Source organism: Arvicola amphibius, chromosome 6 (genome assembly GCF_903992535.2).
Source record: "Arvicola amphibius chromosome 6, mArvAmp1.2, whole genome shotgun sequence".
NCBI classification, from domain to species: domain Eukaryota; kingdom Metazoa; phylum Chordata; class Mammalia; order Rodentia; family Cricetidae; genus Arvicola; species Arvicola amphibius.
The window spans coordinates 13657722-13685382 of NC_052052.2; the positions used below are offsets into that span (position 1 = coordinate 13657722).

At 45.9% G+C, this 27661-nt stretch overlaps 1 protein-coding gene across 1 annotated transcript; it reads left to right on the forward strand.

Moving 5' to 3' along the window:
* Positions 1–315: 315 nt before the first annotated feature.
* On the forward strand, positions 316–27578 carry Micos10 (mitochondrial contact site and cristae organizing system subunit 10). Its single transcript, XM_038332943.1, has 4 exons — positions 316–465; positions 25455–25502; positions 26210–26319; positions 27351–27578. The coding sequence occupies exons 1-4, from the start codon at positions 402–404 to the stop codon at positions 27357–27359; spliced, it is 231 nt and encodes a 76-aa protein (XP_038188871.1). The 5' UTR covers positions 316–401; the 3' UTR covers positions 27360–27578.
* The last annotated feature ends 83 nt before the right edge of the window (positions 27579–27661 follow it).

Consider the following 27661-nt stretch of genomic DNA (forward strand, 5'->3'; position numbering starts at 1 on the left):
TCCTATTAAAAAAGGGGAGGGCTTGTTAAGAAGGGGATCAGTGGATATGGGATGGGCATGAGAGATGGTAACGGAAATGGAATGATCAAAATATATACAAATATGAAACACAGGCGAGGGACTGGCCTTCTGGACTCTGGGAGTAAATCAGGAAGCTGTCCCTCTCCGCTACCTTTCGCTGTAGCTCCAAGGTCAGGGTCACCTCCGGCTTCCTGGCAACCTGTCACCTTGACGACAGAGCGATGAGAACCGGAAGAGACGGAAGACACACGTGATCTCGCGGTATCTGGAGCGCCGGCTCCTGCCGGAAGCCTACGGCGGCGGCCGGCTCTCGCGAGATTAGCGATCAGACGGAGCGCGGGGGCCGGCCGTGAGGAGCTCTGGAGTTGCCGGTGGAGAACATGTCGGAGTCCGACCTCGGCAGAAAGTGGGACCGGTGCATGGCCGACGCGGTGGTGAAACTAGGTGAGCGCTTCTCTCTCTGGTAGACCCCGTCCGGAGCCGAGCGGCCCGCGCGCGGACGGAAAGCCGTAGGGGTCAGGCCGCGGCCTGCTGCCGCCCGGCGGTGCGCACTGAGCTGCGGGGTGCCGACAGGTGATTGTCAACTCGGGTGACGGGGACCGCTGGCCGAAGGGCGCGGGCGGCCTCCGGGGCAAAGAGTGGTGCAGGCCCGGAGGTGCAGTGGCACTCTGGGACAGGGAACGAATGCGGGACGCGCCGTGCAACTCTGCAACTCCATACCACATGTCCCCTGGCCCGGGCGAGCACCCTACCTGAGCCCACCCCGCTCCCCAGCTGGGAGAACGCTGCCTTTGGAAGAAGGTCACAGGGGCGTTTTATAGCCTCCTCCGGGCCGCGGTGGGAATTGCTTTCAAGTGGGACCTCATTTATCTGAATCCGGAGATGTCGGGTTCGAAAGTGGAGACGGTGGTGATGGTTCAGAAGAACTCTCCCAGACAGTGTGATCGTGGGCCCTGCAGCCCCCCTTGTTACTCCAGGTTGTCTTTTCAGCACGCGTTCTGTGACGAAACACTTTATGAGGTCATAGGGTTGGGGAAGCGGGAGGGGGGGGCGATGGAGTCCCACTTAGCATGGTACAGATGGTAGGCGCGTTGCTTAGCACGGTGACTCGTGGTTTTCCACGCTGTGAGTTGGGAGTCCAGGTGAAGGAATGTGCGTGGAATCGCGTTTCTAATCTGTGGCATAGTTGAGTTCCCCCAGGATTTCTGGCTCCGCGTCTGGAGCTCGTTGCTGGTCCTCCCCTTTGCATCTTTCTCTTGTGTGTATGTGCGAACCGGTCAGCTGTGTTGGTATGTAGGTCAGAGGTCGACGTTGGATATCTTCCTCAGTTGCGATTTACCTTTATTTATTGAGACAGGATCTCAGTATGTAGCCCTGGCTGACCCGGAAAACTGTTGACCAGGTTAGCTTAAAACTCAAGAGACCTCTGCTACTGCCCCTGGAGCCCCGGGATTAAGGGTATGCACCACCACATTCGTCTCCACCTTCTGTTTTGAACGGGAATCTCAGAAATTAGAACTCACCAATTTGCCTAAACTGGCTGCCAATTGAGTTTTTTTTTAATTACTGGGCTCCCTCTCCCCAGCACTAGGATTTTTTGCTTAGGTGCTGAAGATTTGGGCAGGGGTTTTACCCACCAAGCTATCTCCCCAGTCCCCCTGACGCTTTCTTCTGTACTAATATTTATTATTGAAAATTAGATTTTTTTTCCTTTGAGTCAGGGTCTCACTGTATAAGCCCTAGCTGGCCTCAAGTTAACAGATCTTCCTGTCTCTGCCTTATAAGTGCTGGGAATGAAGGTGTGCGCCATCACACATAGGTTCATATTTTATACTTATTGTGTGGAGATCTGTTTAAGAGAATTTAGGATTATATCCTTAGATGGTGAGGTCAGGAAAGAATAAAATCTAAGCTCAGCAAAACCAGGTGTGTTTTCTGTTTTTCTCACTGTTGTTCCCTCCATCCCAGAAGAGTGTAGTGTGGAAATTATTCAGGATGAATCAATACGTGAACGGTCTGATCACAGTTACTTCCATATTTGTCCCCACCAGTTCTGCCACAAGGGGCAAGATAGCTAAGGCCCCTGTGCCTGTTTGCTTGGTTTTAAGTTGTCAGTGACTATTGCTACCTTAGAGGATCTGGGAGAGTTCAATAGCTGCATTGTTACTAGAAATGAGTAATTCTGGAAGTGGCCAAAAATAATTGCTATTACTTAATGTATACAGGTGATTTGCCTGTATGCATGTTTGTGCATCATGTACATGTCTGCTCCCGGAAGAGGTCAGAAGAAGATGGTGGATCTGCTAGAACTGGAGTTATTGAAAGTTAGGGGAGTTAGGAATTGAACCTGGGTTCTCTGCCAACAATTCGAGTTCGCAAGTCCGTGGAACCTGTTCCTTGAGGAAGTGACCTGGGCAGTCGTCCTCATCAACTCAGACCATGAAACCCAATGTAAACGGGCTGCGCAGGCGTGCTGCAGCATTGCTGGGGCATGTTTCACTATTTCAATTCTGCAAGAGCAACAAGTGCTCTTAACCACTTGGTCCTCCCTTTACTCCAAAATATTATTTTTCCAGGTCTATACAAAAAAGGAAACCCTGTCTCAAGAAAATAAAAAATAAAAAGAACAAAAAAAGAAAATTAAACTGGGCGGTGGTGGTGCACGCCTTTAATCTCAGCATTTGGGAGGCAAAGGCAGGCGGATCTCTGTGAGTTCAAGACTAGCCTGGTCTACAAGAGCTAGCTCCAGGACAGGCTCTAAAGCTACAGAGAAACCCTGTCTTGAAAAACAAAAAAAGAAAAAGAAAATTAAAAAAAAAACTTTTAATGGTTTGGTTTGCAGTTTGAGAGAGGAGATTTAACATTTATATCCCAGCATTGTCCGTGAACAGTGTGATAGGAAGTCTAAAATGCTGTTTGAGCCAATACAGATGAGATTTAGTCACTCGCTTTCTCGTCCTCACCAGTTCGTGTTTTTTTTTTTTTAAGTCTCTTCAATCTGAAATGGAGATTAACCTAAAAAATTTGTCTAAGGGGACTGGAGAGATGGCTCAGAGGTTAAGAGCATTGCCTGCTCTTCCAAAGGTCCTGAGTTCAATTCCCAGCAACCACATGGTGGCTCACAACCATCTGTAATGGGGTCTGGTGCCCTCTTCTGGCCTGTAGGCATACACACAGACAATACTATATACATAATAAATAAATAAATATTTTTAAAAAATTTGTCTAAGTCAGATGGTGGTGGTACATGCCTTTAATCCCAGCACTCGGGAGGCAGAGGCTGGCGGATCTCTCTGAGGCCCCAAAGCTACAAAGAAACCCTGTCTTGAAAAATAAGAAAAAAAAAGAAAAAGTAAACTTGTCTTTCCCTTTAATCCCATCACTGTAGAGGCAGAAGTAGGAGGATCACTGTGAGTTCCAGGCTAGTTTGGACTATTTCACAGAGAAACCCTGTCTTGGGGGAAAAAATAGAGGAACTGAGCATGGTAACACACACTTTTGATACCAGCGCAAGAGGTAGTTGGATCTCCTCCAGATGGAGGTCGGCCTGGGCTACATAGATTGACCCTCACCCCAAAACAAACACGGCCTCCAGGGCAACCTCCAGGAGAAATGCATAAATCCTTAGCTAGCAATGCTGCAGGCAGCTGCAGGAGGTGGTGGTGTGTGGTGTGCTCATGCTGCCAGGGGCGGGGCCGGCAGAAGTGAGAGCTGTGGGGCACTGGTCTCTGAATAGACCAGAGAGTGGCGGAGCCTTCCAGGGATGGACAATTGTACGATGGCTTGAATTTGGGTATTTTGTTTTTTTATTTTTAAATGAAAAACTTTGCTTGAGACTGCCCTCAAACTTGAAGTGTTATGGGGGCCTTGAATTCTTGATCTTTCTGATCCTCCTCCTGATCCTGCCTCAGCTTCCTCAGCAGGACTAGGTCCTCTAGGCTGATGCAACTTGAGTGGGTTTTTGTTTGTTGTTGTGGTTGTTTTCTGGTTTTTCAATATAGGGTTTCTCTGGGTAGCCCTGGATGTCCTGGAACTCGCTCTGTAGTCCATGCTGGCCTCCAACTCACAGAGGTGCACCTGCCTCTGCCTCCTGCGTGATGAATTAAAACTGTGAGCCCCACACCTGGCTATAAGTGGATATTTTTAAGCACATGAAAACATTTATTTATTTATTTATTTATTTATTTATTTATTTATTTATTTTGGTTTTTCAAAAGTTTTTTTTTCTCTGTGTAGCTTTGGATCCTATCCTGGAACACTCTCTGTAGACCAGGCTGGCCTCAAACTCACAGAGATTCGCCTGCCTCTGCCTCTCAAGTGCTGGGATTAAGGGTGTGCGCTACCACTGCCTGGCCCATGAAAACATTTAAGTCATCCAGTCTTTTCCGTAGAAAAGGAACTCATTGTCTCTCTCCTTTCTCATCTGGTTAACTGCCTTCATTTCCTAGAAGGATAGCACCAAGGCTGGAATTTTCCTTCATGGTATTTTTTAAATTTAAACATTTATTTTGTACATGTTTGTGCCATAGTGTGCATGTGGAGGTCAGTGGAACAACTTGTAGAAATCAGCCAAGTCCTTCACAGCGTGGGTCCTGGGCTTCTAACTCAGGTGACCAGGCTTGGCAGTAAGCATGTTTACCCGCTGAGCCATCTCCCTGGCCCAGTTGTAAAGTGCTTGATCAGCATTTGTAAGTAAAACATAAGAGGTGCAGATAAGCCTCATCAGTAACAAGATGGAACTGATTGCACATCCCAGAGCACACCAGACCACAGTGAGCACAGGCCATGATTTCAGTCACTTGTAATGGTCGGGTTTGAGCATGATCCAGTAACTCTTGAGAAAAGGTTCTCGAGTTGAGATTCCGAGTGGGCTCACCCACTGACAGTGGGCTTAGAGAAAGAGCAGACACATAAGGCAGAGGAGGTATTGGAGAAGCATGGCCGCTTCTTGGTTCCCAGCCGCCCGGCTAGCTTAGACCCGAAATAATCACACAGAAACTATTATTTAAATCACTGCTTGGCCCATTAGCTCTAGCTTCTTAATGGCTAACTCTTACATATTAATTTAACCCATTTTTATTAATCTGCATATCACCACGAGGTTGTGGTCTACTAGCAAAGTTTCAGCACATCTATCTCGTTGGCGGCTACGTGGCGGCTCCCTCTCAGCATACAGCCTAGCTTTCCCCACATAGTTCTGTTTTTCCCTGCCATAGGCTCAAAGCAGTTCTTTATTCATTAACCAATAAAAGCAACACACAGACAGTAGGACCTCCCACACCAAGGAGGCACAGCAGGTTGTGCCCGTTGGTCTCCAGACTGGAGAACCTGCTCTTCTGCAGCTCTCTTCTCCCCAGTCCCACAGGTAGTAGTGTCACTCTCTGAGCCTCCTTGCCAAGTGCTTTCTTTCCTAGCTCTTCCGAGTGGAGATGGAGCCTCAGGGAGTGACAGTTTGCACCTAGATGTGGAGTAAGATGCTAGCAGGAAGGGTCACTGCAGCTTTATTTGATGATGATTTTGCTCTGGCTCTGCAGAGTGCAGAGAAGCCACTGTGAGCCCCTCAGTGCTGGTGATGGAATCCAGGACCTTGCACTGTACCTCTGAACTATACCTCCAATTGCAAGAGGGCTATTTTTACTACGAGTGTTGTACAACTGGGTACTTTTTCTTGTTTTTCCGAGACAGGATTTCTCTATGTAACAGTCCTAACTGTCCTTGAACTCACTCAGTAGACCAGGCTGGCCTCAAATTCAGAGATCCACCTTCCTCTACCTTCCCAGTGCTGGGATTAAAGGTATGTGCCACCACAGCCTGGCACAACTGGGTACTTTTAAGAACTGTTCTTAGCCAAGCAATGGTGGCACATACCTTTAATCCCAGCACATGGGTGGCAGAGGCAGGCAATTCTCTGAGTTGTGAGGCTAGCTTAGTCTATAGGGCAAGAGAAACTGAGAAAAACAGAGAGAAACCTTATGGGGGGGGGAGTGTTCTTCAGGCTGGAGATGGGCTCAGCAGTCAAGAGCACCTGCTGCTCTTTCAGAGGGCCTGAATTGGTTCCCAGCACTTCCATCACAGCTCATAATCACCTAATCACCTCTAACTCCCGCTCCAAGGGATCTGACTCTCTCTTCTGACCTCCTTGGGTACTGCACTTGCATGTACAAACCAACTAATGCAGAGCCAACTCTCCAGCCCTTTTTAAAAAGATTTATTTTTATGTTTGTGTGTGTGTCTCCCTGTGTGGACCACTGAGTGTGGCTATCCACAGAAGTCAGACAGGGTTGGAGCCATTGGAATTAGAGTTTGAGGCAGTGGTGAGCCATTTTTAACCACTGAGCTATCTCCCTAGTCTCCAAGAGAAGCAACTCTATTTTCCCTGTTAATCCTAGTTTAAAATACCTGTCTTGTTGCAGTTAGTGTTGAAGTATTAGTAGGTGATTTATGAGATACCTGATATGGTTCCTGTCTTTGGATAGACAGAACAGATCCTTGGACAGACATTACCGAGGGACAGACAGAAGAGATCCTTGCTCATTCCATCCGTTTTTAACATTTTCTCTCCACGACCCTATTTCTTTCCTTTTGTCCTCTGCCCAGACCCCCACTTGGGGGCCTCCGCCAGCATCCAGCCCTAGAGCATGTTAAACATGTTCTCCATGGCAGACCACATCCCCCGCCTCACATTTTTACCATCTATAAATATGATACCAATTGTGCTGACTACCATATTGGTACTTAGGAAGTTCTTTAGTGTCCTGTGTGCTGAGGTCAAAGTAATTTTCACTAGGAGTGGGTATTGCCATCTGAAATTCGCAGTTTGTTTCTAAACTTGATTGTTCCTCCTCTCTGGGATGTCAGTTTCCTCAGAACCAGGGACTGCTCTCTATGGATCTCTCCCAACCCCTGGTTTCGGGGAGGGACACAGTAATTGTTAAGTGAATGGCATGAATTGCTGAGAATTTTGAAGCCCATGTTCTCTGTCCACATCTGAGATTAAGAGTATGTTTATTAAAGTCTTTTTCTTTTGGTTTTTCAAGACGGTTTCTCTGTAGCTTTGGAACGTGTCCTGGAACTAGCTCTTGTAGACTAGGCTGTCTTCCCTATTAGCATTTAAATTAAAAAGTCAACTATATTTTATGTGAATTTTTGCTAGTTCACATACTTGATCATGTGTCTTTGAACTCTCGAGGATCTGTTTTTTGTTTGTTTTGTTTTGTTTATTTTTTGAGACAGGAATTGCCACAAGTTCAAGTCCAGTCTGGTCTACAGAGTAATTTCCACACTAGCCAAGGCTAAATGACAAGACCTTATCTCAAACAAAGAAAACAAAAAGTGGTGTAAGAAATATTTGGGAGTGGCCGAGTGAGAGCAGAGAGCACTTTGGTGTTTAAACAAGCAGAGGATGGTGTTGCTTTAAGAGAAGTGCCAGAGCCTTATTGCAGGAAATTAAAAAGGAGAGAAGAATATTGCATTTTATGAATGGCATGTTCCATTAGTTTTATATGAATGTGTCATTAATGGTTTTTACTAATTTTATGGATTTATTTTTAAGTTTTATAAGATTTATGGGTTGCTCTGGCTTTCTCCCCTCCTTTTCCCTTTATATACTGAGTGGTTTATCCTGTGCACACCCACGAGCGTGACAGAGCATGGCAAAGGCACACAGTGGTTTCAGTTTGTTTTTTGAGACTGGGTTTCTCTGTAGCCCAGGCTGTCCTGGAACTCACTGTGTAGACCTGGCTGACTTCATCCCAGAGATGACCTGCTCTGCCTCCCAGTGCTGGGGTTAAAGGCAAGCCTCCACCACTCAGCTAAGACACACAGTCTTTGTTAGTGGACATGGAGGGCAGAGTACCCGAGGACTGGAGGAGGCCTGATTGTTCTGGTCTCTGCAGATCTGGTACCCTCACTTTGGATTTACCACTATGGGCTGCATGGGAGATTATTCATTCTCTTTGTGTGCATGGGTGCTGGTGCATGTTCCTCCAGGTGTGTGTGGAGGCAGAGAAGGACCTTCAAGGCCAGCCTGGTAGAATGAGAGTCTGTCACTAGACTAAAATAGTGTACTTCCTCAAATAGTTTAAAACTAATCATTGTGATAAGTTCTGGGAGTGGAGGGGAATGCACGCATATTGAGGTTCTAGGAAAGAAGGATAACTTTTCTATCTTGAGAATATGTAGACTTAGAAGGTGCATTTGGAGAAGTAAGTACTGTGTTCCAGGTCTTAGAAACTGTCCTGAGTCTTAAAGGAGAGAAGCTGGATGATGGTGGCGCACACCTTTAATCCCAGCACTCAAGAGGCAGAGGTAGATGGATCTCTAAATCTGAGGCCATCCTGGTTTATATAGTGAGTTCCAGGACAGCCAGGACCACACAGAGAAACCCTGTTTTGGGGAGGGGGAGAAAAGGAAAAAGTCTGGGTCATCGCAGGACGATGGGGTGGCAGCATGACAGCTCTTCACTGCACTCAGCTTGCAATCTCGCTCTGCTCCTGTGCTCTTGAAGGGCATCGCTCACATGGTGCCCATAGGGCTGAGAGCTCTGGCTGCATAGTGTGTTCAGCCCCTTTTGTCTGCCTCCCTAAGCCCATACTTGTAGCTACTTTTTATTAATGCCGGAGGCATGGGGAATATATTAAAGAGCTCCTGTTGGGGAGGGATCAGAGTTGAGACAAGAAAGGTAGAAGGGAGGAGGTAGTTGAGGTGAGGTTGATCTGTTAATTTGAGGCCAGCCTGGTGTACAGAGTGAGTTTCAGGGCAGCTAGGACTACACAGAAAAGCCCTGTCTCGAAAAACAAGAAAAAACAAAACAAAACCCAAACCCAAAACCTGCTTTGTTGAGGTGTATTTCAGGCACTGTTTATTCTGTTTAAAGTATTTACAGAGTTGTGCATCTACCTCAATCTCATTTCAGAGTATTTGTTCCTATGACAGAAACCTCAGGCACCATTGCTCCCATTTGGAGCTCCCAGCCCAGCCCCAGCGTCTATTCTAGACATTTTGTGAAATGAAAATATACTACATATGGCATGTCACCAGTGTGTTACCAGCTCATGCTGGTAATCTCAACACTCAAGGGGCAGAATCTGGAGAATTGGTTGGGGTTAAAGGCCAACCTGAACTACAGTGTAAGACCTGTGATCTTTGGTGTCTAGGGTATTTCACTTAATTTAATGTTTTCTTGATCTTTCTATGATTTATTTGTGTGTGTGTATATATGTGTGTGTGTGTGTGCATGTGTGTGTGCATGTAAGAGAGGGATTGGGGCTACAGGTGATTTTGAGCAGCCTGATGTGGGTGCTGGGAACTTGGGTCCAGTATGAGAACAGCACATACTCTTAAACATCAATCCATTTCTCCAGCCCAGCTTACTGTTTTTTACAGTACATCCATGTTGTAGTATGTGCCAGTATTTCATTATTTTTGTTATAAATGATATGTAGTAGTTGGACAGTACATGTCTTGTTTATTCACTTAAGTTGTTTATGCTGTGTGAGAGAGAGAATGTGGGCAACATTGAGGTGTGTATAGAGGTCAGAGGACAACTTTCAGGATTTGTTTGGTTCTCCTTCCACCTTGCTTTGAGGCAGAATCTCTTCTACCACCTCATTGTGGAAGCCAGACTTGCTGGCCTGCTGACTTCTGGGCGATTCTCCTGCCTCTGTATCCCATCTTGCCAAAGGAAATGCTATTTTGGTACTTTGTCCAGCTTTTTACCTGGGTGTCAGAAATCAGAACTTGGTTGCCAGATTTGTGCAGCAAATGCTTTCACAAATCACAGAGCTGTCTCCTTGATACTTTTGGCTGTTCTGAATAATGTTGCTATGATAAAGTGACAAGGGTTATGTGGACAAAGGTTTTTCTTTCTTTTGGGTATGTACCTAGGAGTGGAATTACTGGATTGTGTGGCAGCTCAGTTTAACTTTGAGGAAATTGATTATTGAGCCTTAATGGTAGAATTTCACATTTCAGAAAAATCATTCAAGCACATGAGAATAAATTGGTGGGGGGCAGGGGGGAGTGGGGATATGGGTTAGTGTGTTAAGATAAAGTCCTTCTGAGAGCATGAGCTGAACAGCAGAATCAGGAGCAGGAATCCATGGACGGCAGACTGAACCTGAATGTGGCTGTTGTTGACTTGTGGCCTGGCTGCAGTGGGCCATCTGCAGCTTGGTCAGAGGTGGAAGTTGCCTGTTGTTTTGTCCATGAAAACAAGCCTTGTCCCTCGGTTGCTAGGAAAGCAGGACACTAGGTCTCAGCTTCTCATTTAGACTGCAGAGCCAATAATCAAGTTCACTTAGATTGATTGTTTAAAGCTGTTTACTAAACATTTTACTGAAAGAGGCCTTTGAATGAAGTCATGGAAAAAGAAAGCAGATTCATATGTTGCTTAAAGTACCAGTTAGTTCATCTGATGAGTTTGGGTTACCAGCATTGGTGGCTCACCAGGGAGTGCCTTTGGGTAACCCACGTTTGCAAACTGATGCCCGACTCTTCGTGGAGTAGTATCAGTCAGGCTAGATACTTGGAAGGCTGTTGGTTCTGTCTAGTTCAGGTTTCAAATTAGTCCCTGAGTTGAACTGGTAGTCACGCTTTGTTTGCTGTGTGTTTTCAGAGCAATGTGAGCAAACTCTTCTGTTCGTAACAGCAGTGCAACCCATGGCCATTGTGATCTCGCTGGGGAATTTCCTGAGGGCATTTCAGAGTAATGTAATTAGGCGCTATATGGGACTTGAAAACATTGAAATTTTGTTCTGCTGTGGTTTTATGCTTTCCTGAAATGTGGCCTGAAACAGTTTATTAGTAAATATGCTGAATTGCTTTCTTTGGCAAGTGAATTTCAGGATTGAGTCCAAGTAAAAATTTAAATATTTACTTATAGAAGTTTTTGGTGTGGTAATATTTTTACCGTGTCTGTTGACCTCCTAGTGAAATGTTAGGACGTTGCTCCACTGGAGCTGTCTGAGACCAGGGGAGGGAAGAAGCAGCTAACAGTGATAGAAGGTTACTGTATTTAACTGCTGCCCTGCTGGGTGCATGGACAGTTCGCCTACTTGTTTTTTCTTTCGTTTCTTTCTTTCTTCCTTTTTTCCCCCTTTCTTTTTGCTTCTCTAGAAACAGGGAGATTGATAATCTCTTCTCCTTTGAGAAAGGGTCTTACTCTGTAGCTGTGGCTCACCTGCGAGTCCATGTTGGCCTCTAACTCATGTTTTTCCTGTCTTAGTCTCCCTAAGTGCAGGATCACAGGCATGTACCTCCACACCCTGGTAGTTTTTGTTGTTGTTGTTGTTGTCGTCCCCCCCCCCCTTTTTTTTTAGTGAGAGAACGACGTTTAAAACTTGTATGGGAATTCAGAGGCTGACTTGTTGGTTTGGGTTTGGGTGCTGTGATCAAAACCCAGGCCGTGCGGGGTGTGTGTTTGCTGTGTCTGCTGTATCCCTGAGCTGCCCTTCCTGACTTAAAATCTGCATGAGGGACTGCAGAGACTGTCCAGTGGTTAAGGGCACCAGCCACCCCTACAGAAGACCTGAGTTTGAGTCCCAGCACCCACATGGTGGCTCACAAGTACCCATAACTCCGGTTACATGGTTTCCAATCCCTTTTTATCTCAGTGGGCACCAGGCATGCACATGGTGCACATATAGGCAAAATATTTATTTACATAAAATAAATCCAAAATTAAAGTAAGAATAAAATCTATGCAAAATGATAAACAGTTCAAATTCACAAAGGGGTTGTTGTTATTTTGTTTTTAGACAGTCTCACTTTAGTCCAGGCTGGCCTTGACTTTGGAGCCATCTTCCCAGCACTAACTCCCAAGTACCAGGATTACAGGTGTTAGCAGAATAATTTTTAACAAGAACATAGCTGGAGACTTAATTATCCTGCTTAAGTACAAAGCAGGGTGGTATTAAAGGAAGGATATACACACAGAATATAGTACAGAGCCAAGAATGTGTGGCCAGCTCACTTTTAACACACACAGTTTAATGGGGAGAGGAAAATCTTTTCAACAAACTACAGGAACAGCTGTGTCCACACAGACAGAATGGGCCTGGTCTGAGGGGAAAAGCTGAAGCTGCAAAACCTTCAGCAGGAAAAGTGGAGAGGAGTCTGTGACCTGAGGTCGGAGGGGCTCTTAGGACACGAGAACAAATAGCTCTTACAAAGACAAGGTGCACTGATTTGTTCACTTTAAATTGATTTCTGAGTGCTAGAGATTTTAAAGGCCTTAGGATGGGAGAGTATCCTAGCAGTGCATGTAGCTGATGGGGACTTGTTTCCGCATGTGGGAAACTAAATCACAAGAACAGTTGTGGTAGGATGCTTGCAAAGAAGCTTTACTCACAGTTAACTGAGTACAGAAAAGGACAGCTCCGTCTGCACTCACAGGGAAAGGTGTGGTAAGATTAGGAGCTCCACCACCAAGCTTTACGAGCTGTACAGTAGATAAGGGGCAGGAAGTGACGCTGTGTACCTCTGGGGGAAGCATGTTGGTAGGGAGTGCCTTGGCCCAGGTCAGTGGGCTTTTTTTTTCCTCTTTTGTTTTGTTTTGTTTTGTTTTTTTGAGATAGGGTTTCTCTGTGTATCCCTGCCTGTCCTGAAACTCACTCTGTAGACCAGGCTGGCCTCGAACTTACAGATATCTGCCTGCCTCTGTCTGGGATTAAAGGCGTGCACCACCACCTGACAAGAGTTTCTTATGAAGTGTGGTGTAACCACGAGGAACAAGGATGACACTCAAGAATGTTCCTAACTGCCCCAAACAGGAGACAGTTTAGGTGTCTGCCTGCTGAGGAGTAGACAACCAACTGTTGTGGACTAGCTTTACACGGAACTCACTGTGTGTCTCTGACATATAATTCCAGTTATATATAAAACTCTAGAAAATATACTCAACAATATAATGAAAGGAGGTAGATAAATGATTTCAGAAGACTAAGGGGAGAGGAGGGATGAGCTATAGAGGGTACCAGTGATGGTGGCGTTTGTGGATTTTAGTATTGGCTGCACAGGCATGTACATATGTCAGAACTATAAAGTTTGACATTATTGTGTGTGTGCATACTTGCACGTGAGGAGGTCAGGTCAGGTCAGAGGACAGCTTATGTGAATTGGCTCTCTACCATGTGTGTTCTGTATATCAGACTCAGGTCCTTCGGCGTGACAGTGATTGCTTTTACCTTGCTGGCCCCAAGCATGTATGGGGAGTCGGGTGTTGGGGTTGGGGATAGAATCTCATGCATGCTGGTCCAGTTCTACCACTAAGCAACTGTATTCCCAGTCCATGCTTGGGTAAGAAAGTCTAGTTGGACCCAGTGGGTCACACACAAAGAAGATGTGAAAGGAGCAGGAGACTTGAGGGTTTCAGCAGGAGAGAGGAGGGGTGAAAAAGATAAACAGTGAAAATTCAGACTAGGACAGAAAACAGATGAGAATAGTGTTTTAAATCTGTATGTATGATTGTATATGTGTTCGTGTGTGTGAATGTAAGCACGTGTCAGATGTGTATAGAGTATAACCTTGTCTTGGTTCTTACCTTCCACAGGGTCTCTTGTTCCCTGTATGCACAGCAGGCTAGCTGGCCGTGAGCCTGGCGATTGTCCTCCTTCCACCTTCCTTCTCGCTGCAAGGGCACTATGATCACAGCCATGCACTGCTACCACATCCCTTTACGCTGGTGCCAGGTCCTGAACTTGGGTCTTCATGCTTACTTAGCAAGTGCTTTGCCCACTGTGCCATCTCCCTATCCATAGACGAAAACCATTTTTAAAAAGAAAAAATTGCCGGGCGGTGGTGGCGCACGTCTTTAATCCCAGCACTCGGGAGGCAGAGGCAGGCGGATCTCTGAGTTCGAGGCCAGCCTGGTCTACAAGAGCTAGGTCCAGGACAGGCTCTAAAAAAGCTGCAGAGAACCCTGTCTCGAAAAACCAAAAAAAAAAAAAAAAAAAATTGAAACAGTGTCTCTGGTAGTTTGAATGTAATTGCCCCCCCCTTAAGCTCATAGGGAATGGTACTAGTAGGAGGTGTGGCTTTGTTAAAGTTGGTATGGCCTTGTTGGAGGAAGCATGTCACTGGTGCCAGGCTCTGAGGTTTCCTATGCCTAAGATACTGTCCAGTGTCATAGTCTACTTCCTGCTGCCTTCTGATCAATATGTAGCCAGCTCTGTGTCTGTCCACATGCCAACATGTTCCCCTGTCATGATGATAATGGACTGAACCTCTGAACTGCAAGGGAGCCACCCCAATTAAATGTTTTCCTTATAAGGGTTGCCGTGGTTGGCCATGCAGTGGTGGCGCATCCTTTTAATCCCAGCACTCGGGAGGCAGAGGCAGGCGGATCTCTGTGAGTTCGAGACCAGCCTGGTCTACAAGGGCTAGTTCCAGGACAGGCTCCAAAACTACAGCAAAACCCTGTCTCAAAAAGCAAAATAAACAAAACAAAACAAAAAAGAGTTGCCATGTTCATGGTCTCTCCACAGCAATAGAAACCCTAACTAAGACTGTCTCACAATGTAGCTCTGGCTGTCCTGGTACCAGACCAGGCTGGCCTCCAACTCAGAGATCTACCTGCCTTTAATAGTTACTTTAGCTTGTCATTTTTAAAAGTACAGAAAGCTAATTTGAAATATTGGGGCAACACAGTGGGAATGAACTCAGGGTAGACTTGAGCACACAGGGATGAGTGCTGGTGGCTAAAGGAGTGTCCCTGGTGAGGGGGCACTCTTCGAAGCTTCTGGATCACTAGTGATGCATGAGGGGCCTGTAGGATAGGATGATTTCTCTCAAGCAGTTTAGTCTTTCCCAGATAGTGAGAGGGACTCAGTGTCGACGGTTTGGAGAAGCCAAGCCCCAGTGCTTGCTTTAGTGTTTGCTGTCTGACTGAAGTCAAAACACCTAGACTCTTCTTTTGCTTTGCTTTTCTTCCCCCTTTGATTTTCAAGACAGGTTTCTGTGCATAGCCCTGACTATTATGCAACTTGCTCTCTAGACTAGGCTGACCTCCAACTCGGGGATCCACCTGCTTCTGCCTCCCGGGTGCTGGAAGAGAGGAGAACTGTTGAGGACAGAGAGAGAAGTGTAAGATGCAGGAGAAGCTGCACACTGCTCCTAGGGGCTGGGGAAGAGCTTCTCCCAGCTGCTTAGACCCTGGGTTCCAAGAGCTGTACCCCCAAACCAATCTGTCTCTCTGGAGGGAACTCTGAAGTCTGGATCCTTTCTCCTGCTGTAGGGCTCCCCCTAACTACTCTCTCTGTCTTTTTTTTTGGTTTTTCGAGACAGGGTTTCTCTGTGGCTTTGGAGTCTGTCCTGGAACTAGCTCTTGTAGACCAGGCTGGTCTCGAACTCACAGAGATCCGCCTGCCTCTGCCTCCCGAGTGCTGGGATTAAAGGCGTGCGCCACCACCGCCCGGCGCTCTCTGTCTTTTATGGTGCTTCTTGACTCTCCCCATCCTGCCAAAGTCAGCTGTGTAAAGTGTACATCTAATGGCCTTTTCCCCATTGTGAGCTTCTACTTTCCCCATTGCTCAGTGGGCAGCGCATGAGGCTGCAACTGTTGGTTAGCATGACTCTGGGCCAGCTTGCTTCACCTCCTCCCTCCAGCTGCACAATTTAGCAGCAGGGAGCTCCTGACAGCCAGCTCGCACCTCCTTCTGCTGTAGCTCTTTATGCTTCCAGTTTCTGCTCATTCCCCATCTCCACACTGGACAGTGCACTTAGATGGAGATGTCATTGCCCAGCACTTAGAGCAGAACACAGTAGGTGTTTAGTTTGTATAATTAAGGAAATGTCCAAATTATTGCCCAGAGTGTATTTTGGAAGGGGTTAGTTTCTTGTGCTGAGTCTAAATTGATTATAATGGTTACACACTTGCCAGTTTGGCCATGTGTGACCGAGGGCAAGTATTTAGCCTTGCTGTGCCACAGTTTCTCTTCTCTTCAATGGGGCTCATAGAAGTTTATTATAAAGATTAAGGAAATTTAATCCAAGAGTACAAGCACCTTCCTGGTGAGGGATTTTCCTTTGCTACTGTGCAGTTCTTGAACACAATGTAAAAAATGTGTGTTCTGCCTGGTTACATCTGTACACCATGTGTGCAGGGCCTGAAGAGACCAAGAGAGGGCATTAGATCCCTATTAACTGGAGTTACAGATTGAGAGCTGCCATGTGGGTGCTGGGAATCTAGCCCAGGTCTCTGGAAGAGCAACCACTGCTGAACCATCTCTCCAGCCCAATGTAGATATTTTGAAAACTTGGTCACAGTTGAGAGAATTTACTGTTAAAAGGCAGTTACTGTCTTCTATGAATAGCCCTCTTTTACACACATGCACACACACTCAATGCTTGTCAGTTAGGTTGTGTAATTCTGTTAGTGAAACATGTCTTGCACTCCAAGTTGTTCCCCACACCTCTCTCGGATGGATTGGGGGTGCAGCTTCAGCCTTGTCACTCCTTCCCCACCTCTTGAGGAATCTTCTGCCTCTAGAACCAAGGGCTCCTGTAGAATGGTCTGGCCTTTCCTCTAGTCTCATCTGCTCTCCAGGGTGTGTGCAGTCAGGCAGCCTGGGTTTGAGCTGTGCTTTTTCAGGTGTGTGTGCTTGAGTAAGTCACTTACCCCTCGGATTTGTTTGTATCTCCCTTTGAGATGGGGTCATAATAAAGCTGGCATGGTGGTGCAGAGCTCAACACTGCTGTTAGAACCAGGGCACACCCATCAGTGTGAGAGCTTTCAATGTGTTTATCGAAACTTAATATTCTGTGTTATTTTTCCTAGCCTCTTTTTAATAATGGACCTTTGAGTTGCCTCTCATTTTCCAACATAGTATTTCCACATGGGAATTAATTAGTTGGGTGTCAGTAAAATGTCTACAGCCATGTTTCTTTTTATACCTTCTTGAGGTCCTGTGGCTGTCCAATACTTGAGTTGAAGTGTGTTCTATAGGCGCTGCTTTAAAAGACTGAATTCCTCCAGCAGAGCACTCCACATGCCCTCCGTGTCTCTCTGCTGACTGCTCTTCCTGTTCTGGCTAGAATCCTAGTGATTGACATTCACCCAAACTACAGATGCTTCAGCAAAATCCCATGAAACAGCCACCCTCTTAATTCTTCCTACAGAGCCCGAAGCAAGAGTGACTTCTGAGAAGCCTATCAATACAACCTCGGTCACTGGCTCTTGGGTTTTGGTCTGGCATTGACACTTTTTCTTGGCTAATTCACAGGACTTGGCATTCACCTGTGGACACTTGGGACAACCAGTCTTTGCCTTAGAGGATTAAGTGGCACTATTTAGAGTTGACTTATAACTGTGTTTTTTTTCTCCCATAAATTGGGCTTAGAACATCTTTTATAAATTAGGGATGTTTCTTGGAAATGTGATTTGAGAATCACTGTTCTGTAGCAACAAATGCTTTTGACTGTAATAGCATCAATAGAAACATGATTGACAAGAAAATGTGCCTATTATAAATAGGTCAATTTGTTTCAGCCCATTTCATTGCTGTTTTATTGAACAAGACAATGCTAGGGGAATCTTTTTGCATTTTAAAGCAAAATGATATAGTTGAACAATAAAGCTGAAGGGATTCTCTGTTAAAGAAAATAGAGTAGGGTGTGGTGGTGTACATTATATAATCCTAGCACTTATGAGTTTGAGGTTCAAGGCCAGCCTGAGTGACATAGCTTGGCTGTGTACACACACACACACACACACACACACACACACCCCTGATGTGTTCATATTGCTCTGAGTAGGAAAAGAACAGATTTTGAGCTGTGGCTCACCTGATCAAAGTGATCCTGTGTGAGTCCGTGAATTGCACTCTAAGACAGAATGAACTATTATGCTTCTGACATCTTTGAGACCTACTAGAACAACGACAAGCTTACTACTTCTTACTGAGCCTTTCACTAGGCAGCGCTAGAGACTGCAGTGCTGTTCTTGCTGGGGCTGAGCAGGCTGGGTTAGGGCTGGGAAAGTAACTGACCCAGGGTTGGAGATTGCTCTGGGGCCACCACACCACTGACAGGACAGTAGTCCTTTGGGGTTTAACTCTTATCTTTGTTATCCACTGTTCGGCATACAGCGGTTAGGAAATAAAGATTGGCCCGGAGGAGACGGGGGTCCTGTAGCCTTTCTTATTTGTAAACCATCAGTTCAGTGTAGTACGTGAGAGTTTTTCCTTATAATACTGAAATGAGCCATACAAAATCAAGTGGAGTTGCTTTCTAGTTTTAATTTTTAGATACAGATTACATTTTAACCCTAATAACTATGCTGGTTCCAAGCTTATGAATATGAATCCTTGTTTAAATGTTAAGTGTACACTGAGGTCTTAGTAATGGTCATTTAAGAAGTTTTTTGTGTTGTTGTTAATAAAAAGAATCTATGATACATCCCCCCCCCCCCAAGATGGTCTTGCCATGTTGTGCAGCCTGAGCAGCCAGAGCTCTTAACCAGGCTCTCCCCTGGCCAGCGATTTTTTTAAATTTTTCTTTTGTTTTTTGAGACAGGGTTTTTCTGTGTAGCCTTTGGCTGTTCTGGAACTCACTCTGTAGACCAGGCTGGCCTCAATAGAAGTCCACCTGCCTCTGCTTCCCAAGTTCTGGAATTAAAGACGTGCACCACCACTGCTGATCATTTTTTTTTCTTTTTAAAGAAATGTCCTAGAGTGAATTTCTGTGTAACTTTTTCTTCTTTCCCTGGGACTGATCTGTAACACGAGGGCCTGCTTGTTGGGGTTTCTGTCCTGCCTGGTTCCTGCAGCCTGTAAATCCCAAAGAAAATCACACAGAGGTCTCCATAAGTTATAAACTGATTGCCCCATTAGCTCAGGTTTCGTATTAGCTCTTCTAACTTATATTAGCCCATTATTCTTGTATATGTTAGCCACATGGCTCAGTACCTTTTTCAGTGGAGCAGGTCACATCCTTCTTCTTCAGTGCCTGGACAGGACTGGGGAGGAATGGGCTTCCTCCTTCCCAGAATTCTCCTGTTCTCATTGCCCAGCCTCTACTTCCTGTCTGGTTGTCCCACCTATACTTCCTGCCTGGGTACTGGCCAATCGGTGTTTTTTTAAAACATAATTGACATAATACAGAATTGTCCTGCAGCACTGATCATCCTTAGTGGAAGCAGGATGCAGTTACAGCCTTGGCAGAGTGGGTTCCACAGCTTGTGCATGTGTCGTTCTAGCCTTTTCTGTGCATGGACTGACACCGAAAGCAGTTCCTAGACTATGGCACCTGCTTGGAGCTTCCTGCAGGTTATTTATCTGTGGTGGAGCTTTGTGCTTAATCTGTAACCTGGGAGCAGATTCTTCTGCATCTAAACTGAAGTTGCTGTTAACTAGAAATGCTCATAATGACCTCCAACATAGGGTTTACCCTGTGTTTATCCAGTGTTGGCTTACAGCATGCACTTGGTACCTTTGGTTTTGCTTTCACATGTTCCTAGGCATAGGATAAATCTGTATATTGTATGTGGTTGGTGGAAATTGCATCCTCTGTTCTTTTTGTTAATCAGTGTTTAGGGTTAGAGAGATGCTTCAGTGGTTAAGAGCACTTATTGATCTTGAAAAGGACTGGGTTTGGTTCCTAGCACCTACATATGGTGGGTCACAGTCATTCTGTAACTCCGGTTCCAGGGGATCAGGTGCACACTTGGTGCACCTACATAAATGAAGACAAAACATCCACACACATAAAAATCTTTACTGTTAAAACCAAATATGTGCCTGGCATGGTGGTGCACACCTTTAATCCCAGCACTTGGGACGCAGAGGCAGGTGGATCTCTGTGAGTTCGAGGTCAGCCTGATCTACAGAATGAGTTCCAGGACAGCGAGGGCTGTTACATAGAGAAGTGCTGTCTTGAACAACCAAAAATAAACAAAACAAAACGAAAAACCAAACCAACAGGAAAACGGTCTCAGGCCAGTGATTGCTTAGTGGGTAAAGGTACTCAAGTTCTATCCCTAGGACTTTCAGGGTTAGAAGGGAGAACCAACTCTTGTAGAGTAATCCTTAAGCATGCACACACGCACAATAATACTAATTTAAAGACTAGTACCAAGATGGGCAGTGGTGTTGCATGCCTTTAATCTCAGCACTCGGGAGGCCAGAGGCAGGTGGATCTCTCTGAGTTTATCTCTTGTCTACAGAGAGAGTTCCAGGACAGCCAGTGCTACGCAGAGAAACCCTGTCTCAAAAACCAAAACAGTAACAACAACAAAGAACCCCTCAAACCCAGCACCAGATGACCAGTTAAATAACTGCTCCACCCCAAAAAAGTGTTTCTTTACAGATTACCGACACCCTCTCAGGTACCAAGCTTCAGCTTGTGCGGTTAAAATGATTTGGAATATCTTTGAAAGAATTGGTGCCAATTCTTTTTCCTCTCCAAAAGAAATGGCTGCAGAGAACTTGGGCTCCGGGCCTAATGTCAATTCCATAAGGCTCCTCTGTTGTTTTTTCCCCTTGTCCCTCTTTGCCATGTGGAGATGTGTGCTGATAAGCCGCCCTCTCTGTACCTGAAGGTTCTTTGTCATTTCAGACAGCATGGGCTTTTGAAAACGCCGGGGAGGCAAAGTTATATAAACTGTATTCATAGTTAAATATTTGCTTCCAGGTGGAGGTGAAAAATGCTTTGTACTTTTCCCTTTGGCTTTTTTTTCCCCAAAAGAACTTGTCGTGCAACAACAAGAAAAAGTGGCCAACGGCAGAGAAGGCTCTTCTCTTTCTGTGTTGGTTTGTTTTTATTGTAAGGCAAACCTTTCCTGTTGTATTGTTCTAAAGCTTAAACCTGGCCTAGAGGTGCCAGTCTTGAGTGGAAGCAGCTGCAGAGCCGTCCTGGGCCAGGTGGGACTGGCTTTGAAGCAGCATGCTGTCTTTTCAAAGAGAACTGTGGGAGCGAGCGAGGGCTTGATTCCTAGAGCTCATCAGCATTCCTCTGTCAGCTCTGACTGCAAGGTCGATATTACAGAGGAAGAAGATATAAGATCCCTTTTCATGTACAGAGTAATCTTATTTGTATCTTAAAAATACAGAAATGATGGGGAGTCACAGTTAAAAATTTAAAATGTAGCAACCCCATCTAATTAAGACCACAGCAAAGGGTCCTTGAAAACCGGGTTTGGCTTATTGCCTGAGATGTTGAGCTTGGTTATACTTTCAGATTAGTGGAATTGGCAGGAGTGGCCAGCTGGTCACATATCTGGACTCTTGAGGTAGGCGTTCTGGGTTGGTGTGGGCACGTCTCATCCTTTGATTGAGTGGTGCTGGCAGCAGTGGTAAGCATCGCTTGTGGTCCTGCTGCTAGGAAGCACTGAGCACCAGAGAGCTTTCTCTCCTTGGGGAAAATGGAAGAGACAGGCATGGAGGCAAAGGGACTAGAAAAATGCTGAAATAGTTTCCTCTGGGCTTTGATTCCCTTGCCAAAATCTTGCATCCAGACGGATGCACAAAAGCTCAGGTTGGAAGCCTACCTGCTTTCATTGGCTTGCCTCTGTGAGCGAGACCAGTCTACCTCATTCTCAGTACTGACCTTGCTGACTCTGAGGAGTGAGGCAAGTTGTCACAAAACTGAACCTTCTGCCATTTTGCAAACCAAGCAAGCAATACCAGGTTCTTGGGCTTGGTATAGCATAGCAGTGGCTTCTATCCTCTGAGGTTCTTGGGTCAGTCCTGCCAGGTAGACTAATTTGGGTGACATGTGTGGTAGGATGATTCTGGGGAGGAATCTGAGCAAGCCCTGTTGGCTTTGTGTGGGCTTGTGACTAGCCTGGTTGCCTAGCACTCTGGCTGTTACATGGAGAGCATGTCTCATGTTTTGACTGTATCTTACTTCACTGCTTCTAGAAGTCTCTACTAGCATTGGTGGGTAGAAAATAGAGGAGAATCCTGTGTCTGGATATACTGGGGACAGTGGCCGAATTGGATCCACTTGGCTCTGTAAGCAGCAGGTTGTTCTGGGCACACTATTTTCTGGGAACAAGGTAATCTACCATAGAAGGCAGTTTGGGGTATCGTTTTGATAGGGGTATCATGTAGCTCAGTCTTGTCTTGAGCTAGCTATGTAGTTAAGGATGGCCTTGAATTCCTTACCCTCTTGCCTCCCTTTCCCATCATTGGGATTTGTTCTGTCAGAACTGAGAAGGTTGTTTGTTTTAATTTTCTTGGGCTGGCTCAGTAGTTAAGAGCACTGGCTGTGTGTGTGTGTGTGTGTGTGTGTGTGCGCGCGCGCGCTTGCGCACACGTGCACACATTTGCATGTTCATGTTCAGATTCGATTTCCTGCACCCACATGGCATCTTAGAACCATCTGGAACTCCAGTTTCAGAGGATCCAACACCTTCTGGCCTCCATGGACAATAGGCATGCGTGTGGTGCACAGACATGCTTGCAGGCAAAATACATATACCATAAAATAAAAGACTTTCCTTGGAAAGGAGGTGCTGGGTACTCAAGAGTAACATTCAGTGTTAATTCCCTTTCCTTTTCATTATGCCATCCTCGATTGGCTACTTACCAGACCAACTTCGGCAAGCTACTTTCCCATGATTTTTTTAAAATGGAAATTGGAGCAGCATTACTGGTTTTTCAAATACTGCATTTTAAATTTGGCACCAAAATACTTAATAGCACAGGGTCTATTGGACAGTGCCACTGGTGATTTTTGTTAAAATTCACATGACATAGAGGCCAGCTGTGTATCCAGTGTGTGTTAGCTGTGCTGCTGTGTTCTTAGAAATGTGTCCTTGAGCCGGGAGGTGGTGGTGCACGCCTTTAATCCCAGAGGCAGAGGCAGAGGCAGGTGGGTCTCTGGCTGTGAACCTCAGGAACACATTATTGTGCTGCATGCTGTGGTGTTGCTAACACTGGCAAGTGTCTGCCCAAAGCCATCTGAGCGTAAGACAAGGAGGAGTCTGACACCTGGGCCGCTGGGCCGTCATTACAGACTTCACAGGCATGGATAGTGTGCTCAGACTACACTTGTTTAAAATGCTTTTTCATCAACAATGATCTCTTGGTGTTTTGTTTTTAGAAAGAGAACAGACTTATTGGGCATAGTGTAAGGAAGGGTCAGTGACTGGTCGGTAATATAAGTACGTACAGCCCCACTCCGCAGCCTGGCTAGCCTGGAATTCACTTTGTAGACCAGGCTGGTCTGAACTCACAGAGATCCTCCTGCCTCTGCTGGAATTCAGACCACTGTTTCTGGCAACCTTTTTATTCTTTTGTACTCGCATTTAGCTTAAAATACAAACACACTTATACAGTAAAAGTGTTTCCTTTATATTTGTATTCTGTAATCTTTTCTTTTTAATTTTTGTTTTTTAAGATAGGGTTTTTCTGTGTAGTTCTGGCTGTCCTGGAACTTACTCTTGTAGACTAGACTGGCCTCAAACTCAGAGATCTGCCAGCCTCTACCTGAGCGCTGAAAGTAAAGGTGAGGCCACCACTGCCCAGCTAATTTTCTTTTTAACATTAAAAATTATTTTTTGCTAAAATTTAAGACACTCACACACACACACACACACACTCACTCACACATGTGAATGCATTGTCCTAGGCCTGAACCTATTCCTAGGGTCAAATTCATTCATAGAACCTTCAGCTCACACTCCACTAGAAGTTCAGCTGCAGAGGAGCACAGGGAACTGTCCCTTCCTGTGATGACACTGACACTTGTGGAGCACCTGGATGACCAGATTGAGGCATCCTCTTTAGAAACACCAGTGTGCTTTGCTTTGCTTTGCACTTTTCTCCCTAGTTTTGCTGGTAACAGAGAATGCACTGTGAACAGCCTCTTGGTGGGGGGTCGTGTAACTCTGTACAGAGCTAGTTGAATCTTCAGAAGGAACTGTCAAGCCCACCCCGAGGAATTCTCCTGACTTGTCTTCCTGCACTTGCCTTCCTCTGGTATCTTCTTCCACCTCTGGTTCCCGTTTCAACCCCATGGAAATCTATGGTACCACCAATCACACTTGCGGTCTGTTCTTGCCACATGTTTTGTACTTGTCTGTCTAATGAAAGAAATACATCGTGGCCCCATGTGTGGTAGAATGATCAAAACCCGCTGAACATGCTGGTACATGGTTTTTTTTTGTTGTTGTTTCTCCAGACAGTGTTTGTATAACAACTCTGACTGTCCTGGAACTCATTCTGTAGACCAGGCTGGTCTCAAACTCACAGAGATCCACCTGGCTCTCTTTCCCAAGTGCTGGGATTAAAGGTGTGCACCACCACCACCAGTGGTACACGCCATGCCAGCCAGGACTGCTTAGCAGGATGCTGCTTCAAAAGGCAGAAGAGCAATGAAACCCACCAGATTTTAGCAGCAGCACAAGTTTGGGAGAACCAGGACTTTATGTGATTTACTCATAAAGAGGTTGGCCCAAGGCTCTACTGGGCTATGGGACAGACACAGAACTTCAGAACAATCTGGGCATGGTGGTGCAGCCTAGAATCCCAGCAACACTGAGAAGGAGGATTGAGAATCTTTGTCTTAAAACCAGAACGGAGTACAGAGTTCATGAACTGAATGTGTTGGTCTATAGAGCTTGGCTGTGGGGGAGAAATAAATTCTTGTATGCTTATGTGCAGTGAGGAGCTTGTGTTGGTAGACAGTGCGGGGCGAGCCTTGTGAAGTGGTACGGCAGCAGTTTTTCCATACACTTGATGAGGACACAGCTAGCGCCTGAGCTAATTGCACCGAGTGTTATTTAAGTTGGGCTTCAGGTTACTCACGGATGCAGTGTGTCTTTTTCTCTTAAAAAAACAAACAAACAAAAAAAACCTAAATAATGGTGCAGGTTATGTGTGGGCTAAGCAGAAATTTAGAAGTTGGCATCAGAACTAGGGTTTGACAAATTCTGACTCAACTTATCCTGAAAGGCAGAACTTTTTCCAAGCTGGGACTCAGAGTAAGGTGTTACCAAGGCTCGGGTTGTAGTTCCACGCCACAACCGTTGCCTGTCATGTGAGGGCTCGGGATGGGATCCCCAGCTCTGGCAAAGGGAAGCCCTTCTCCTTCTGTCTGGACCCCGACTTGTGTGATAGTGCAGCCTTAGGAAATTGTTCTGGATCATTTCTTCTTCCTCCTGAAACGGTAAGCATCACCTGGAGAAACAAAGTGACAAGGGGAGCTTTTTAGTGACTCCTGTGTGAAGTGAGTGCAGTCTGTCTGCAATAGTAGTCTTGGGGTCCCCACCCTCCCACTCTGCAGCACTCCAGGATAGGGAATGATAGGGAATAAAGGTTTTCATTTTCTTTTGGGAGGAGCGAGACCGGAGGCATCTGGAGTGTTGCTGTCAGTAAGGAAGGTTAGAACGGGAAAACAGGCTTCCAAGTCATAAAAGTAGCCTGTTGTGTAAATCTTAGTTCATGTGTTTGGGGTCTGTCACTGCACTGTAACGCTCTTTTCCGCTTCTGCAGGTACTGGCTTTGGATTAGGAGTTGTTTTCTCACTCACCTTCTTTAAAAGTAAGTGACTGTCCCCAGCTTCTCACTACAGGGTCTGTACAAATGCTGCCAGCCCATCCATTGTAAAATGAGCTAGACAGAGACTGTGGACTCAGTCTATATGGGTTGGACATCTCCAGTGTTCCCTGGGGGCAATGAGTCAGGGTTGTCTGGTGTCTTAAACATGACACCCTTTCAAAAGCCTACGTTTCATGCTGGCCAGTCTGCATGCCCACATATTTCTAAAGTGACCCAGAGATGTGGCTTGCTGGTAATAAAGGCAAGTAGGAAAACTTAACTTTGAGTATTGACTAGAAGCCAAACAGGTCAGTGTGACCTCTTTCCATAGAGAACTGGGAAGGACTGGGACTAGGGAATTGTAGATTTGTGTGAGTGAACTCCACTGTTTTCTGTGTTTAACCAAAGTCTGTGGATGTTGATGAGATTAATAAACAGTTCAAACACCTTATCAACATGTTCCTTTTGCCAAGGCTAGGAAACTAGTTCAGGTGCACAAATCACAAATGCTGCCTGATCGGGCTATTTGCATCACACTTAACAGCCCCAGGCACTTAAACATGCTGGATTACAGTGCTGTGTGGTGGCCTGTCACCTGCCAGTCATCAGTGTGATGCCCACCAAGGGTTTGTGAATGCCAAGCACATATGCTGGGTGGATGTTTTATCTTAACAATTCCCTGTTGGGATTTCTCTCTTTGTGTTCACTAGGAAGAATGTGGCCATTAGCCTTTGGTTCTGGCGTGGGATTGGGGATGGCCTACTCCAACTGTCAGCATGACTTGCAGGCTCCGTATCTTCTACATGGAAAATTTGTCAAAGTACGTACAGAATTGATAGTTCTCTCCCTTGCAGAATTCTTCAAATTTTTACCAATTTTTTTGCTTTGTGTTTATTTTCTGAGTATGGGTGTTTTGTTTGCATGTATGTCTGTGTATCAGGTGCATGCTGGCACCCATGGAGCCAGAAAAGGAGCATCAGCTCCCCTGGACTGGAGTTATAGATGGTCGTGAGCCACTAAGTGGGTTTGGAGACCAGGTCCTCTGTAGGAGCAAACAGTGCTTCTGTCTGATGTCAGTTCAGGAAGACTGAATGGAGCGCTGACCTGAGGCAGACTGTTCCGCTCTCCCTGCCTCTTCACCTTCCTGGCATCAGAGCTTGGCTGAGGGTGGACAGCAAGGAGCGGGCATTGGGTCTTTCTATTGTTGTGAGTGTTTCCATTGTTCCAAGCTGAGTTGTCCTGGATGATGGATCAGAGGTGATTATGTGTATTAGATGTTTTAATGGCTGGGAGGTGCTGTGGAAAATATTACGTTTTCTACAGCCTTGCACATGCTGCTCTAAAATGGCCTTGTAACTTCATTTGGACTTGAGTCTGTGCCTGGATGTTGTCATCCTTCTCACATGGAGGAACACCGTCCCGCTGGGGGCTCATGCAGCATGGCTGTATTGTGATAACTGCTGGCCAAGCCCTGACTGAGCCCTGTGCACCACCCTGGGGACTTTCTTCATAGCCTTTTCCCTCTCACTTTCCAGTGGGTTGTGGGAAAGGTATCCTCACGCAGCAGAGGGGGAGATTCTTAAAGAGACAAGGCCTGCCAGCGACTGAAGTCAGCAGCTGCTGGTTGGCTGTGCTTGGCGCTCACCTGCGACCTCCTGGGTCACAGCTGAGTGTTCAGTCATGCCTGCCCCTTCCTGTCTTTTCCCTCTCAGACTGGGGTCTCTGATGCAACAGATGCAAGCAGAAAGTTGGCTGTGATTGGAGCCTTTGGTCCCGGGATCTGACTGAGGCAGCAGCCAGTGATATAGGAACATCTCCTGCCCGTTTTAACCAAATGTCCTTGCTTCATAGGAGCAGTGACTTATGCTGAGAACATCCCAGCGGGAAGGAGAAACCATGCTTATTCCTCAGGAATACTGAAGTGCCCTGGAGTGTGCTGACGTCCTGTGACAGTGTCCTCAGCAGCGCTTTCAACTCCAGCCACTGCTTCTGTGTTTGAAACCAAGTCTGTTTCTTTTGTATTTTCTCTTTGGAAATTCTAAGGAGGTGATCTTAAATAAATTAAAAGTGGGAAGCCAAGTGCAAGGCCTTCATTCCTTTTTGTGGCAGGAGGATTCTCTTTGAATTGGCCTAGCTGACCTCTTCTCTGACCTCTTGAAGCG